Genomic DNA, 15,752 nt, shown 5'->3' with positions numbered 1-15,752 from the left:
CTACGGGGCCACAGCAAGGTAACGACAGCCACTGGCAAGGGAGACAGACACATTTTGAAATCTCTTTTATTTCTAAATTGCGTGGAAATGTGAAACTCTGTAAGGATGTTTCGAATGCTCATAAGCAAAACAAAGATCACATCTGAGCCAAATTAATTTCATTCCCATCTATCTCGGCAGTGCACTCCATTTACTACAGACACTGTTCTAATGAACAATCTGTTCCAAAAGAAACAATCAGATTTCTCAAACCCAAAATAATGAAATATACTTCATTCTCCTCTGGTTCTGATGCTTTCCGAGCTATTGTGCAACAAAGGGTTCACAGCTGAAAAGAGTGAGGAGTAAAAGAGAGACGCTTCCAAGAAGCCATCCTGTGTTTTAACACGTTCAACGTTCAGCAAAATAACTGATTTCACTGGTAAAACCTAGAGGCTCAGGAGAAAAATAAAGTCATCACCTTACCTATCTCTTTGAGTAGAACATAGTTCTTTAAATACATAGTTCTTTAAATACATCTCTAAAGATCACTCTATACAAATATGTATAACAATATAAAATCATACCACATGAGTTATGTGCTGCTTCAAATCCTTAGTGGAAGCAGGTAGGATGTAAAGTATTAATAAATACATTAAATTAAGTATGCAGATGACATGTTGCTAGACTGTATTCCACACAAGGGAATAACTTACAGGGCCAGAACTTGTAAAATCTGCCAAGTCAGTACTCATAATCAACCAACCAGTAAACTTTTATGAAGTTTCTACTCTGTGCTAAGCACTGTAAAGACAGATTCTTCAAAGCTTAAAACGATCTCATACGCCATGAAACTGTAATCAAGTTACAGACGTAAAACACATGAAATCACAGAAAAATTGCAAATAACAACATCATAATTGTGGAAACTTAGAAAAGGAGAACTGAAGGCTATAAGGAGGAATCAGGGCTTGAGGTGAACCCCAAGGCAGGGATAAAGTTCTGATGGGCACAGTTTAGACAGAAACTCAAAAAGGTCCCATAATGGAAATTGCCACAGTGCCTTTGAGACTGGAAAGACAGATCAGAATTTCAAGAAAACTAGGCAGTATGATTGGTTAGGTAAAGTGGGACATGATTTCAGAAAGCCTTGAAAATCAGGTGGAAGTATTTAAAGATGTCAAGTACTAGACCAAGCACTTTACCAGCAATGCTGTGTTGACTCCTCATTGACCTCTATGACCATCCCTGTTTTTCAGATGAAGAGACTGGGGCGTTGACAAGTTGAATAATTTGTACAGAGCCTGATAATCAGTAAAAACAATAGTAGAGCCAAGACTTAGTGTGACAGATGAGGTCCCTTCTCTGGGCCACAGTGGTAAAATGAAAAAGTTGGGCTAAGTGGTCACTAAAACACCATTATAATTCTAAGATTTACCGTGGAAAATGGTTAACAGGTGATGTGTAAGGGAGTTGGTGAAACTATAACTGAATGCTATTTCCTTTTAAAATATAGCCTTTTAAAAACAGTGTTATTTCTGGGTCACTTTGCTGTACAGTAGAAATTAGTGCAACACTGTAAATCAACTACACTTCAATTAAAAAAAAAGAGGGAAAATGTAAAAATGTTATTCAGTCAGTGGACATTGCAAAACAAGAAAAGATGCCATGATAAAACTAAGGTCTATAAATTCATGAGTCTGTGTGGGCTAACAGAGAAGTGCTGTGATAACCAGCCAGTTCAAAGATGGTTGACTAGTAGTCACCCATAGGACCGACGTTAGAAGGAGTGAGGTTAAAATGAGAAAGAAGCACTAAACGACTAATGAGACAATTAAGCACAGGAGAGACCTCCTCCTTGATACATGACCTTCACACTTGGCTTCTACAACACATCCCTTTTCAGCTGCCTTGGCAGGCTCCTCCTCTTTTCCCCTCTCTCATTATGTTAGCATGCCCCAGGGCTCAGTCTTTGGATCTCTTCTCTCTCCTGTCTGCACTCCTTTCCTTGGTGCTGTCATCCAGCCCCATGGCTTTAGTTGTCACATGACTACTCTCAAACCCCTCTGCTGCCCAGCCCTCTCTCCCAAACTCCAGATTCATACATCTAACTGACTACTCAAAAATTCTCTCCGAATATCTAACAAACATCTGACCTTAACATGTCCCAAACTGCGTTTCTGATCTCCCTCCGCCCCAAATCTGTACCACTCACACCCTTCCCCAACTCATCTGAGGTCAAGTCTGTCCACCCACCCACTCACCTTTTACCTCCCTAAACAATCCTTTTGGCCCCTCTGCTCAGTCATTCTGGTCTCCTTGCTGTTTATATTATACCAGGTGCACTTCTGGAAATCTGGAATCCTTCAGGCTTTTGTTCTAGCTCCTTCTGTGGAATGCTCTTCCTCCAGAGAGCCACTCCCTCACCTCCTTCAAGTCTCTGCTCAAATCTCATCTTCCAGATGATGCCTTCTCTGACCACCCTACTTAATACTATACTCTACCTTCCTTTCCCCCAGTTCACATTTCCAGTTCCTCTGACCATACTCTACATTTTCCTTCCACAGAACTTACCTTCTAATATACTAGATAGTTTATTCCTTTACTGTGTTCATCGTTTATTACTTACCTCTCACCACGGCATTTTGCTCACTTCGCTTAGAACAGTGGTTCTCAAAGTATGGTCCCTGGACCATCAGCATCTGCATCACCTAGGAACTTGTTATAAATGCAAAATTCTCAGGCCCTACCCCAAACCTAGTGAATCATAAACTCTGGTGGTGGGACCAGTAATCTGTTTAACCAGCACTGCAGATCATTCTGATACAAGTTTTAGAATCACTAGCCTAGAGCAATGCCTAGCACAGAGTAAGCACTCAATAATAAGGTCTTAAATGAACTTAAAAATCCTCTTTTCCTGATAATTTCCCCCTACCTACAGAAGAGGACAGCCAGCAACGGTACTATACAATAGCATGATTGACTGGCCCAGGCTGAGGGCCTGACCCAAGCTGGGTGTTTTACAGCCCCCCCTGCAAAGCAGGATGGACCCCCTACACACACCCAAAGTTTGGTTCTGATGTTAAGGCTGATGACACTACATGCACCAGGAGAATTTGAGAGAAAGTTTATTATTCACACAAGGGCCTCCCAGGGAGAGTCCCTTGGGCAGGCAGAGGCAGGTCTGGGATGGCTTTGGGCAGAGCAGAAGGAATGGGTTGGGCTTTGATTAGTGGCTGGAGGATAGGACTGGGTGAAAGTTCCTGCCAGTTGGGACGTTTAAATTTCCTGCAGGCACCAAAGGAGAAGGTGAACTCATAGACCTCCCTATCAGCCTGCTCAGATGTGGGCCTACGGGAAAAAAGAAGGCTGAGGTTTAAAAACAAGTCAACAGCCAAACATTAAAAATGAGTTCAGACTCTTTCTTACATTGGGTGAGCCAATCAGAGTCTCTTTTTCAGGAGTTTGGAATCAAGATTAGAACACAGCTAGCCGGTCGGTCCCTGTATATGACTGAAACTGAGGAATACACAAAAAAGTTCAGGGGCTGCTATTTTCCCTCCCGAGATGGAAAAGAAAAGAAAGGAAAGTCAATATTTAAAAAGAAAAAGAAAGCAGATGTAGAGAGAGAGCGCCAGAGGTATGAGACTTGGAGCTGCCTGGACTTTGCAGCCTTCCCAGGGCCAGGCTGCATTCCCCCAAGCAAGGCTTTCTTGCAATCAGGGTCTTAGCTGAAACCATAAGTCAAAATTATCTAAACAAGGGTTACTGTTGTGGTGATGAGATTGATTTAAAAAAAAAAAAAAAAAAAACAAGAGTTCAAAGGAAGAAGAAATGATACCTAGCATAGAACCTGGCACAAAGCAGACACTGAATTCATCAATAAACAGATGAGCAGAGAGGGTGGTAATGTTCAGAAAGAGGATAAGAGGGAAAAGAAGATTTGAACCTTCTTAATGAGATTTTTAAATGGGGATGACTACCTTTTACCTGGTAGCCCTATTTTTTTTTGAATGGTCATAGACAAAAGGCAAACCTCTATTAACAAAAGAGTTTCAATGAATTCATACATGAATTGGGAAAGAAAAGTATGATTTTTAGTTTCCTTTCTCCTGCCACCAGCATCAAACTCTACTGCCCATACTGATCATCACGACCAGCAGGGCAGCACCAACCCAGGCAGAGAATAGATGGGAGAGAGGTGGGCTCTAGAAGGACTTGGCACATGTTAGATGGTGAACACATGACTTCCTTGGAACCTGGACAGATCAGTAGAAAGGCATGAGCTCATTCAAATGTCAGGCTTACCATCTACTACCAGAGTAACCCTGGGTAAATTATCAGTACTTAACATCCCTAAGACACCCTTTCTGGAATAAAATGGGATTGGCAGAAGAAGGGTTAAATTAATCTGTTTCTTCAACTTGAAATGAAAGTAATGATACCACCTCATAGAGTTACTGTAATCAATGGAATAATGAATCTTAAAATGTCTATCACACAGTTTTTTAACAAATGATATTCCTCACTTCCTTATCTCAGCAAGCCATTGTGCCCACTCACTATTTGATTTAGTAGTTCAATAATCCAGCAGTATGTGGCATTTGGTCTTGTATTCATTTTACAGATAGGGAAATTGAGACCAAGCAATTTGCCTAAAATCCTAAAATCCTGCTCACAGATTTCTAACTGTCTATATTTTATATCACATTATCTAGCCATTTCCAACTTAAAAGGGAATAATAAAAAGAAATGAGCCTATAAAGAGGTGGAAATTGGATAATATCTGTAGATAATATATAATTCATAAAGTTTCCTCAAAAAATTTTCCAGATAGCCTAAACTAGTTTTCTACATTAATGGAAAATCCAGTGAAGATTCACCTGATTTTACTATTGTTTATAGAAAAATGTTTAGTCAAAGTACAACCTAAAACACCAAACCAAGTTAATCATAGGCATTTAGTGAAGTAACTCCATATTTTACTATAAAATTTTTATAATATTTTTTTAAAAATAGAATTATCCTGAAACTAAAAACTAGCCACTCTCATGAAAAATTGTAATTTTTCACTGCAATTCCAAAAGAAAGGTACCTTTTCCTGATAAAACTTGAAAGCTTAAACTCAAATTTTAAATTAAGGAGGAAATTTTATGAGGAAATTCTGCTTTAGCCACTTAACATGATGAGAGAGAATGCTCATAAACTGTCATAAATGAACTCCAGTACTGCAAATACAGTATCAGTAAAGAAACACAGGTCATTACTTTATGACACTTCTCATTATCCTAGCAGTATAGCTTGGACTTCCTTTTATTAACTTTCAGTGAAAGTTCTGCCAAATAAAGCGTGAGAGTCAAACCACTCCCTGGAGAAAAATTAGACCTTGATGAAATATTCGGTCCCTCACTCTGAAATAACTCCATCGCTGCAAATTAGGAAATATATTAGATTCCAAAGAAATCAAAACATCAGAAAACCATGAGCCAATATGACACACTAAACCAATGCCAGACAAATCCTAGCAATTCTGTCAATTAAATTTTCTTTGAAAAATATGATAATATAAAATTCCAGTAAGACCTTAGCTTATAATACTAATCAACTATTAAGAAGAAAAAACGGCACAATAGAAATGTGATAAAATTTAGAAGAGCCATCAGCTCTACAGCCAACCCTAAACTTAAAATTACAGGCTTGAGACTTAGGTCAATGAGTCACTTTTTCTAAAATCGCATTCACTGGTGACATGTTTTAAGTCAGGCAATCATTTCAGGAAAAAATGTCAATTCATGAGTATATCTATAATTAAGAACAACAATAATATTCATTAAGCGCCTACTGTGTTGTAAGCGTTACGGTTAAACATTTGACATGCATAATTCCATTTAATACTCATAATAGTTCTGGGAGGTAACTACTATTATTATTCCACTTCACAGATGAAGGTTACTTGCCGAATGTCACACGGCTAATGTGAGGACCTGAAACTTAAACTCAGGTCTGTCTGTCTCTATGAACCCAGAAACTTCACTTCTATAAACTGATACTAAGAAAATAATCATGGATGCAGGTAAAGATGCTCAACATCACTAATTATTAGAGAAACAGAAGTCAAAACTACAATGAGGTATCATCTCACACTGGGCAGAATGCCATTATCAAAAAGTCTATAAATAAATTCTGGGGAGGGTGTGGAGAAAAGGGAACCCTCTTGCACTGTTGGTGGGAATGTAAATTGGTGCAGTCACTATGGGAACCGGAAGGAAGTCCCTTAAAAAACTGAAACTAGAACAACCATATGATCCAACAATCCCACTCCTGGGCATATATCAAGAGAAAACTATAATTCGAAAAGGTACATGCACCCCAATGTTGATTGCAGCACTATTTACAATAGCCAGGACATGGAAACAACCCAAGTGCCCATCAACAGATGATTGGTTTAATGTGATATGTAAATACATACACACACACATACACACACACAATGGAATATTACTCAGCCATAAAAAAGAATAAAATATTACCATTTGCATCAACATGGATGGACCTAGAGATTACCATACTAAGTGAAGTTAAGTCAGAAAGACAAATACCATATGATATCACTTATATGTAGAATCTAAAATATGGGGCTTCCCTGGTGGCACAGTGGTTGAGAGTCTGCCTGCCGATGCAGGGGACACAGGTTCATGCCCCGGTCCGGGAAGATTCCACATGCCGCAGAGTGGCTGGGCCTGTGAGCCACAGCCGCTGAGCCTGTGCATCCGGAGCCCGTGCTCCACAACGGGAGAGGCTACAGCAGTGAGAGGCCCACATACCGCAAAAAATAAAAATAAAAAAATAAAATATGACAGAAATGACCTTATCTACAAAACAGAAACAGACTCAGAGACATAGAAAACAAACTTACGGTTACCATAGGGGAAAGGGAGGAGGAAAGGGATAAATTAGGAGTATGGGATTAACAGATACAAACTACTATACATAAAATAAATAATCATCAAGTATTTACTGTATGGCACAGGGAACTATATTCAATATCTTATAACTTACAATGGAAAATAATCTGAAAAGAATACATACATATATATAATTGAATCATGTTGCTGCACACCTGAAACTAACACAATATTGTAAAACAACTGATATATATATTTTTATTGAAGTATGGTTGATTTACAATGTTGTGTTAGATTCTGGTGTACAGCAACATGATTCAGTTATACATATATATACACATATACTTTTTCATATTCTTTTCCATTATGGTTTATTACAGGATACTGAATATAGTTCCCTGTGCTATACAGTAGAACTTTATTGTTTATCTATTTTATATACAGTAGTTTGTATCTGTTAATCCCAAACTCCTAATTTATCCTTCCTCCACCCCCTTTCCCCTTTGGTAACCACAAGTTTGTTTTCTATGTTTGCGAGTCTGCTTCTGTCCCATAAACAAGTTCATTTGTGTCATATTTTAGATTCCACACATAAGTGATATTATATGGTATCTGTCTTTCTCTTTCTGACTTACTTAAGTATGATAATCTCTAGGTCCATCCATTGCTGCAAATGGCATTATTTCATTCTTTTTTATGGTTGAGTAGTATTCCATTGTGTATACATATACTACACTGTGATATATTTTAAGATGCAATACCATGCAGATGTTAAAAATTATGTTTTGAAAGAATACTTAATGGAATGGAAAAAAGTCAATTATGTATTAAATGGAAATATCAGATGTAAAATAATATGTACACTATGACTAAAATTATATATTATACATAAATTCACATACATAATGTGTATATATTTCTATGTACATATTGTCTGTAGATATATATATGTGTGTATGTATACATACACACACAAAGAAAAGCATATCTCTGGATCAGGGTTGCTCAACCTTCGCACCGTTGACATTTTGGACCGGATAACACTTTGTTGGGAGAGGGGTGCTGCCCTTTCCACTGTAGGGTGCTTATCAGCATCCCTGACCTCTACCCTCTAGATGCCAGCAGCACTCCTCTAGATTGCGACTACCAAAAATGTCTCCAGACATTGACATATATGTCCCCCCAGGGGCCAAAATTGCTTCAGCTTAAGAACTGCTACTCTGGATGACAGGAAAACAGATAACATTTATTTCCAAAATTTCTAAAATCAATGTGTGTTGCATTTAAAATCCAGGAAAAAAGTGTTATTGTAAAAAGCAAACTCATGAATACGAGAAGGAACGATTTATATTTTATGAGACTAAACTGCAATCATGGAAAATATATATTACAGGAGCTTTGGAATATCTGCTGTGACTGTTTTTTCATCAGAAATTACTTAGTAACTGCTTAACGGGAAAAAACAGAGGAAAAAATTAGAAGAAATCTTTTCTACCTGTGTTAGTAACATCCGAGCAGTAACAGCAGAAAGAGGTGGGTAAACCAGAATTGGTTTAGTCGTCTCCCCAATAGCATCACCAATAAGCTTTCCATTAGAACAATAAGCAGCAATTGCAAAGATATATTTTTCATTGGTTTCTAAACCTTTTACTTCAAAAATGCTTTTGCCATCAGCCGGTATCTATTAACAAAAACATATTTCAAGTTATGCATGGAAAATTAAACGGGTCTTTAAAAATATAATTAAGTGACCTCTTTATGTTAAGGGAAGAAAACCTTTTTCATTTACTGTTGGATTTTAGTTATGACTCAAGATGAAATCAGACAAATTCACTGAAATAATGACTACATAAAGGAGAAAAATGAACAACACTCAATTGTCATTAATGAGACTTTTGGTAAGATTTCCTGACATTGAGGTTTTTTTAATTCGACGTACCGCTTCTCCCGAGTTTGGGAGATGATTATTGTTCAGTCTTACTTTTCCATAGCTCCCTTCTGCTTTGCAACCCAAAATGCAGTACCAGGAGACCTGCCACGGAGAGAGATGAGCCCGTCATCTGTTTAACAAAGCACTCAATTTCTTTTATCATGATGTGGCAAAAGGAATACTTTTCTACATAAAAATATAACTATTCAAGTTTTAAAACATGAAACCTAAGTTTATAAAAATACTTAGATTTACTCTTTAAAAAAAGACAAATATAGTTTACCTGGGACCACCAAGACTAAAATAGTATTCATTATTAATTATTTTTAACTACTATTAAGTGAGCAGTTCCTATGTGTTAAGCATTGTTAGGAAATTTACATATATTTTTTCATATCTGAAACATCCCTATGAGATAGGATTTCTATTGCTATTTTGCTTTACAAAAGATGGAGATGCAGAGACATTCAATAACTTGCCCAAGATCAGACAGTGGCAGGGAGTGACTCCAAAGATGACATCATCTTGATGAAAAAAAAGACCTACTCCGAAATGATTTTCATGTTTTATTTAATAATATGGGACAAAAAGCAGGTAGTAAAAAAAGCAAGATACTAAACTGTAGTATTTTAAGTAAAATGTAAAAATACATATGAAAAAGCCTGGAAGAAAATGTTCCTAAATAAGAATAGTAGTAGAGTTCGGATGATAAAACGGTAAGATTACGGGTAATTTTTTTTCTCTAGTTTATAAATTTCCTGAAACATGATATTCTTTTGACAATTCTTAAATACAGATGTAAACCAAAAGCAAAATGCAAATTACACAGAAACAATCAAACTTAAACTTGATTAAATGGTTAGACAATGGTCTTTTTGCCAAGATGTCAAAATAATGGAGATTCCTCATGGTACTGCACTATTCTCACTGTAGGGGGTAAGGGAGAGAGTTGATACCTAGGGAAAAGCATTATTAGGAGCCATACTGTCCAGGGATTAGTGATGGAAGGGTTGTCATCACTGTGGCATTCCCTTTTCCCAAAGGCTCCACCTCACAACATCTCAACTCCTAAAATGGAAAATAAGGGAAATGTAATTGTCTCTAAGTAGCAACTGCCTCTTACAGCTTAGCCCGCTAATTCTTCCTCTGGGTCAATGGAAGAATCCTCATTGTATCTTGTCTGCACAAGTAGTTCTCAACTCTGACTATGCACAAGAATTATTTTTTAAAATACAGTTTGTACAGAATCAACCATTTTTTAAAATTACATATACCTAAGCCTGCCTAGTCTCAATGAATAAGACTGTCTGGTACAAATAGCCGAAGTTTTGTGTTTCCAAAGAAAATTTCTCAGGTGATTAAAGAGCATTAGGAAAGGCAGAATTTCGAGGACAAAGAGAATGTTGAAGGAATTTGGAACCTGGAGGCCAGGAGAAAAAAACTCAGCTGAATCTCAGAAAAATTTAGAAACTACCTTTCCTTGATTTTTCATGCAAAAAGAGTACCATGGGGCAGGGAGGGGGAAGGCAAAAGATGGTGTTTTATGACTTAGATCAGCGGTCCCCCCTCTTTTTGGCACCAGGGACTGGTTTTGTGGAAGACAATTTTTCCACAGACCAGGGCGGGGCGGGGGCGGCGGTGTGGTGATGGTACAGGCGGTAATGTCAGCAATAGGGAGCGATGGGGAGCGGCAGATGAAGATTCGCTCGCTCGCCTCTCACCTCCTGCTGTGTGGCCCGGTTCCTAACAGGCCACAGACCGGTACCAGTCCGTGACCCGGGGGTTGCAGACCCCTGACTTAGATTATTATTGCTCCAAGTTAAGCTCTACATACAATCCAGAATTTGAAGGGTAAATTTTCTCTAAAAGCATTTTTACAAGCAGGCTTTATATTCCTATTGTGTTCCACAGATGAAAACATCTTAGTCTGTGAAACTATTAGAAGACTATGTCCTTAGAGTCTATGTAAGAGAAACGACACCATGGACAAACCACCACTAGCTTTGGAAATAAAAGTTTACAAGTAACACTAGCATTTTCAACCATTAAAACAGATGTTAATGCAACAAATGCCTTAACAAGAGGTTTTGATAAAACAAAAGATGGCTGAAATCTCAAACTAGAAAAGGTATTTAAGTCCATAGCACCATCTAGTGCTATGGAGTGGGTAACAGAAGGTATAATTTCCAGGAGCACACAACTTTACCAAAATATAATATACATCAACTTCACATCATGTGCTGAGTGACAAGTCTTACAAGTACAGGTCAAGTATGGGATGCTTATGCCTTCCTATTAATAAGCATTATGAAATAAACTAGTCACTAATTTGAGATACATAAAAAATAAGAACCTGGTTAAATAAATCAAAACATTCAAGTAAAAACAAACGAAAACTCTTGGCAAATCATCCAGTCTTAGTTCTGTACTGAATTTCCGAAGTCAGTGATCCTTATTCTTAAACAGATCCCCAAAATCCAAAGTTGAATTTTAAAACTATTAGCAACTGCAATAATGCATTTATTATAGCAGTTAGGATGAATGTTGCTTCTATTCCTCCAATTATAAGGCATTATGAAGGTGGTATTACTTCTCACTGATGTCCACCTCCCATTAGTCTGAAGCTTCTCAAAATATGGAACCATGCTTTATTTGTGTTTATTTTTATACGTTACCTCACATAGAGCTTGACAGATAGCAGACACTCAATAATGCTCATTGGACAGAATTTATGAAAAAAAATCATCAGATAATATAATCACAGTGTATAACCTCATTAACTGATTTTAGCTAACTTTACTACATATGTTTAATACAAGGGATGGAAGAACATCGGTTAATATGCCAAGAATATGCTATAATATCTCATTTAATTTTCACAGAAGAAACATTTTACAAATGGAAAAGATAACAAAAGCAAATTTTAAAAAAACACTCAGAAAGTATATTTAGATTTCGTAAGGTCATACTGCTGGGGTAGAGCTAGAATTTTAAATCTGTATTTGTCTGACTTCAAAGCCCATGCCCTTTCCACTATATCAAGACGATGTATTTAAGTTCAAGCAGAACATCCTAAGAATAACAAAGAAACAACTTTGTTTTTTCTACAACACCAAAGAGCATGTGTTCATCACCCAAAAGAGGAAAATGTAATATTTAAAATATAAATTAGGTGGAACCAAATGCTTATGAGGAAACTAAATCTCAAATAACAGTCCCATTTAGGCTAAGTTCCAAGGCACTGGGGCTAGGAGAAAGAGCTTCAATAAATACATAAAGAATTATGACTTATAATGTGGTTGGAATTATCATTTGTTTGCATTAAAAGAATCCCCATTGGGCTTCCCTGGTGGCGCAGTGGTTGAGAGTCCGCCAATGCAGGGGACACGGGTTCGTGCCCGGATCCGGGAAGATCCCACATGCCGCGGAGCGGCTGGGCCCGTGAGCCATGGCCGCTGAGCCTGCGTGTCCGGAGCCTGCACTCTGCAACGGGCGAGGCCACAACGGTGAGAGGCCCGCGTACCAGAAAAGAAAAAAAAGGATCCCCATTTACACAGAAGAACTTTCGGAAGAGTCTCTAAATTCACCACCCCCAAATTTTCTTATCTTCATCATTGGCTCTCAGAGTAACTTCTATACCCTTCAAATGCCTGATTCTATCTCAAGGAAACCTTCTTGAAGTTGAGCACACTAGGATGTCAGCATATGACTGTGTCATGGTAAGGAAGATACTTCAAAATGCTTCTCTCTCATTTCTCCTTACTATATATCTGCGTGTAGCAATACAGGAGTAAGTTTCTTATAGTGAAGCTATAAGGAGCCAAAAGGGAAACAGCATAAAGGAAAAAGGGTCATGAAGAAACTACAGATAGTTAAAGATACTGGAATACTAATCCCAGTGTTCAGTGTTTATATTAATCAATAAGATTATTCAAGCCCTAAAAGCAATAAAAGTATTCATTATTATAGTCATAAAAGCACTTTATGTTGCTTTCCGTGAGGTAAAGGTCATAATAGACAACATACCTTAACATCAGAAATAAATGGAGCAGGTTTTAATGTCACAGAACAATGAGTTCGGGCTAGCAGGATGGGTGGAGGAGGTACTCTGCTTTTCTTTCTTTTGGCAATTTCCACATATTTCTGATATGAATACAGTACACTTTGTTCTGCTTCGGTCTTCTCAATTAAAGAATATGCTTCCTATAATAAAGTGTGAAAATAGGAAATCACATTTCAAGAGCTTGAACTTCATTGTATTTGGAGAATTCTGGTGATGTTAAACATTATCTTGATATATGTATTTTTTGATGCTCAGTGGTATACATATTTCAAGTAGTAAATGATTTTCCAGAAGTAAAAAATAGCTAATAAATAAGGCCAAGTAAAAAATAGCTATTAAGGCAATGACATTATATTTATATGTCTAACATGTTTATCATTATCATACATTAATATATTTCATTTTCAAATCAAACCCTCTGAATATCTGCAATCATATTTCATTGTCCTTAAAAATTTTCTAACAATATTATCTGCATTGATACTTATGAACTATACACCTACACTCAATGCAACTTGAAATGTGACTCTCAAGTAATGACTATTGGTATATGTGGTTTATAAAATTATTTAAAACCAAATTATTGATGGTTTCTTACTATCAGCAAAAACAAATAAAATATACAGAAGTACTTATTCTATAAACCTACAGGAAAAGCAATCACCTTTTTAAAAGGTTACACATTTAGTGATATCACATGAAACAAAAAAACGTAAAAATCAGAAAATCTAAATAATATTTCAAAATAAATATAGTAAGGCTAACTATAACACCAATAATAATATATGTAAATGAGTTAAACTCCTCTTTTACATAAAATTAAAAAGCAAAGACTCTGAGCACTAAAGCCAAAACCCAAGTAAAGATTAAAATTGAATGATAGAGGGGAGACGAGGGGGAGATGACGGAAGAGTAAGACGCGGAGATCACCTTCCTCCCCACAGATACACCAGAAATACATCTACACGTGGAACAACTCCTACAGAACACCTACTGAACGCTGGCAGAAGACCTCAGACCTCCCAAAAGGCAAGAAAGTCCCCACGTACCTGGGTAGGGCAAAAGAAAAAAGAATAAACAGAGACAAAAGAATAGGGACAGGACCTGCACCAGTGGGCTGGAGCTGTGAAGGAGGAAAGGTTTCCATACACTAGGAAGCCCCTTCGCGGGCGGAGACTGCGGGTGGCGGAGAAAGGAAGCTTCGAAGCCGCGGAGGAGAGAGAGCGCAGCAACAGGGGTGCGGAGGCCATAGCGGACAGATTACCGCACAGAGGATCAGGGCCGACCGGCACTCACCAGGCCAAAAGGCTTCTCTGCTCACCCACCGGGGCAGGTGGGGCTGGGAACTGAAGCTCGGGCTGGGGTTGGCAGCGTGAACACAGCCTACAGGGGGCTAGTGCACCACGGCTAGCCGGGAGGGAGTCCAGGGAAAAGTCTGGACCTGCCGAAGCAGCAAGAGACTTTTTCTTGCCTCTTTGTTTCCTGGTGCGCGAGGTGAGGGGATTAAGAGCGCTGCTTAAAGGAACTCCAGAGGCGGGCGCGAGCCGCGGCTAAGAGCGCGGGCCCCCGAGACGGGCATGAGACGCTAAGGCTGCTGCCGCCACCAAGAAGCCTGTGTGCGAGCACAGGTCACTATCCACACACCCCCTTCCAGGGAGGCTGTGCAGCCCGCCACTGCCAGGGTCCCGGGATCCAGGGACAACTTCCCCGGGAGAACACACGGGGCGCCTCAGGCTGGTGCAACGTCACGACGGCCTCTGCCGCCGCAGGCTCGCCCCGCCCTCCGTGCCTCTCCCTTCCGCCCCCCACCGCCGGCCTGAGTGAGCCAGAGTCCCGGAAGCAGCTGCTCCTTTAACCCCGTCCTGTCTGAGCGAAGAACAGACGCTCTCAGGTCGTGACCTACACGCAGAGGCGGGGCCAAATCCAAAGCTGAGCCCCTGGGAGCTGTGAGAACAAAGAAGAGAAAGGGAAATCTCTCCCAGCAGCCTCAGAAGCAGCAGATTAAAGCTCCACAATCAACTTGATGTACCCTGCATCTGTGGAATACATGAATAGACAACGAATCATCCCAAATTGAGGAGGTGGACTTGGAGAGCAAGATTTACGATTTTTTCCCCTTTTCCTCTTTTTGTGAGTGTGTATGTGTATGCTTCTGTGTGAGATTTTGTCTGTATAGCTTTGCTTCCACCATTTCTCCTAGGGTTCTATCCGTCCATTTTTTTTTTTCTTTAAAAACATTTTTTTTCTTAATGATTATTTTTTATTTTAATAACTTTTCTATTTTATCGTACTTTATTTTATCTTCTTTCTTTCTTTCCTTCCTTCCTTCCTCCCTCCCTCCCTCTCTCCTTTCTTTCTCTTTCTTTCTTTCTACTTTTTCTCCCTTTTATTCTGAGCCGTGTGGATGAAAGGCTCTTGGTGCTGCAGACAGGAGTCAGTGCTGTGCCTCTGAGGTGGGAGAGCCAACTTCAGGACACTGGTCCACAAGAGACCTCCCAGCTCCACATAATACCAAACAGCGAAAATCTCCCAGAGATCTCCATCTCAACACCAACACCCAGCTTCACTCAACGACCAGCAAGCTACAGTGCTGGACATCCTATGCCAAACAACTAGCAAGACAGGAACACAAACCCACCCATTAGCAGAGAGGCTGCCTAAAATCATAATAAGTCCACAGACACCCCAAAACACACCACCAGACGTGGACCTGCCCACCAGAAAGACAAGATCCAGCCTCATCCACCAGAACACAGGCACTAGTCCCCTCCACCAGGAAGCCTACACAACCCACTGAACCAACTTTAGCCACTGGGGACACACACCAAAAACAACGGGAACTACGAACCTGCAGCCTACAAAAAGGAGACCCCAA

At 39.1% G+C, this 15,752-nt stretch overlaps 1 protein-coding gene across 1 annotated transcript in view; it reads right to left on the bottom strand.

Moving 5' to 3' along the window:
- CFAP54 (cilia and flagella associated protein 54) overlaps positions 1–15,752 on the bottom strand; it is a 310,761-nt gene that overhangs the window by 215,416 nt on the left and 79,593 nt on the right. The window contains exons 20-22 of the mRNA XM_067697614.1: positions 12,841–13,017; positions 8,824–8,916; positions 8,380–8,565 (exon numbers count right to left, since the gene is read on the bottom strand). Coding sequence (XP_067553715.1) covers positions 8,380–8,565; positions 8,824–8,916; positions 12,841–13,017 — 456 coding nt within the window. The remainder of the gene's footprint in view (positions 1–8,379; positions 8,566–8,823; positions 8,917–12,840; positions 13,018–15,752) is intronic.

Source organism: Pseudorca crassidens, chromosome 11 (assembly GCF_039906515.1).
Source record: "Pseudorca crassidens isolate mPseCra1 chromosome 11, mPseCra1.hap1, whole genome shotgun sequence".
Taxonomy (NCBI): domain Eukaryota; kingdom Metazoa; phylum Chordata; class Mammalia; order Artiodactyla; family Delphinidae; genus Pseudorca; species Pseudorca crassidens.
This window is presented reverse-complemented; position numbering and strand designations above follow the sequence as displayed.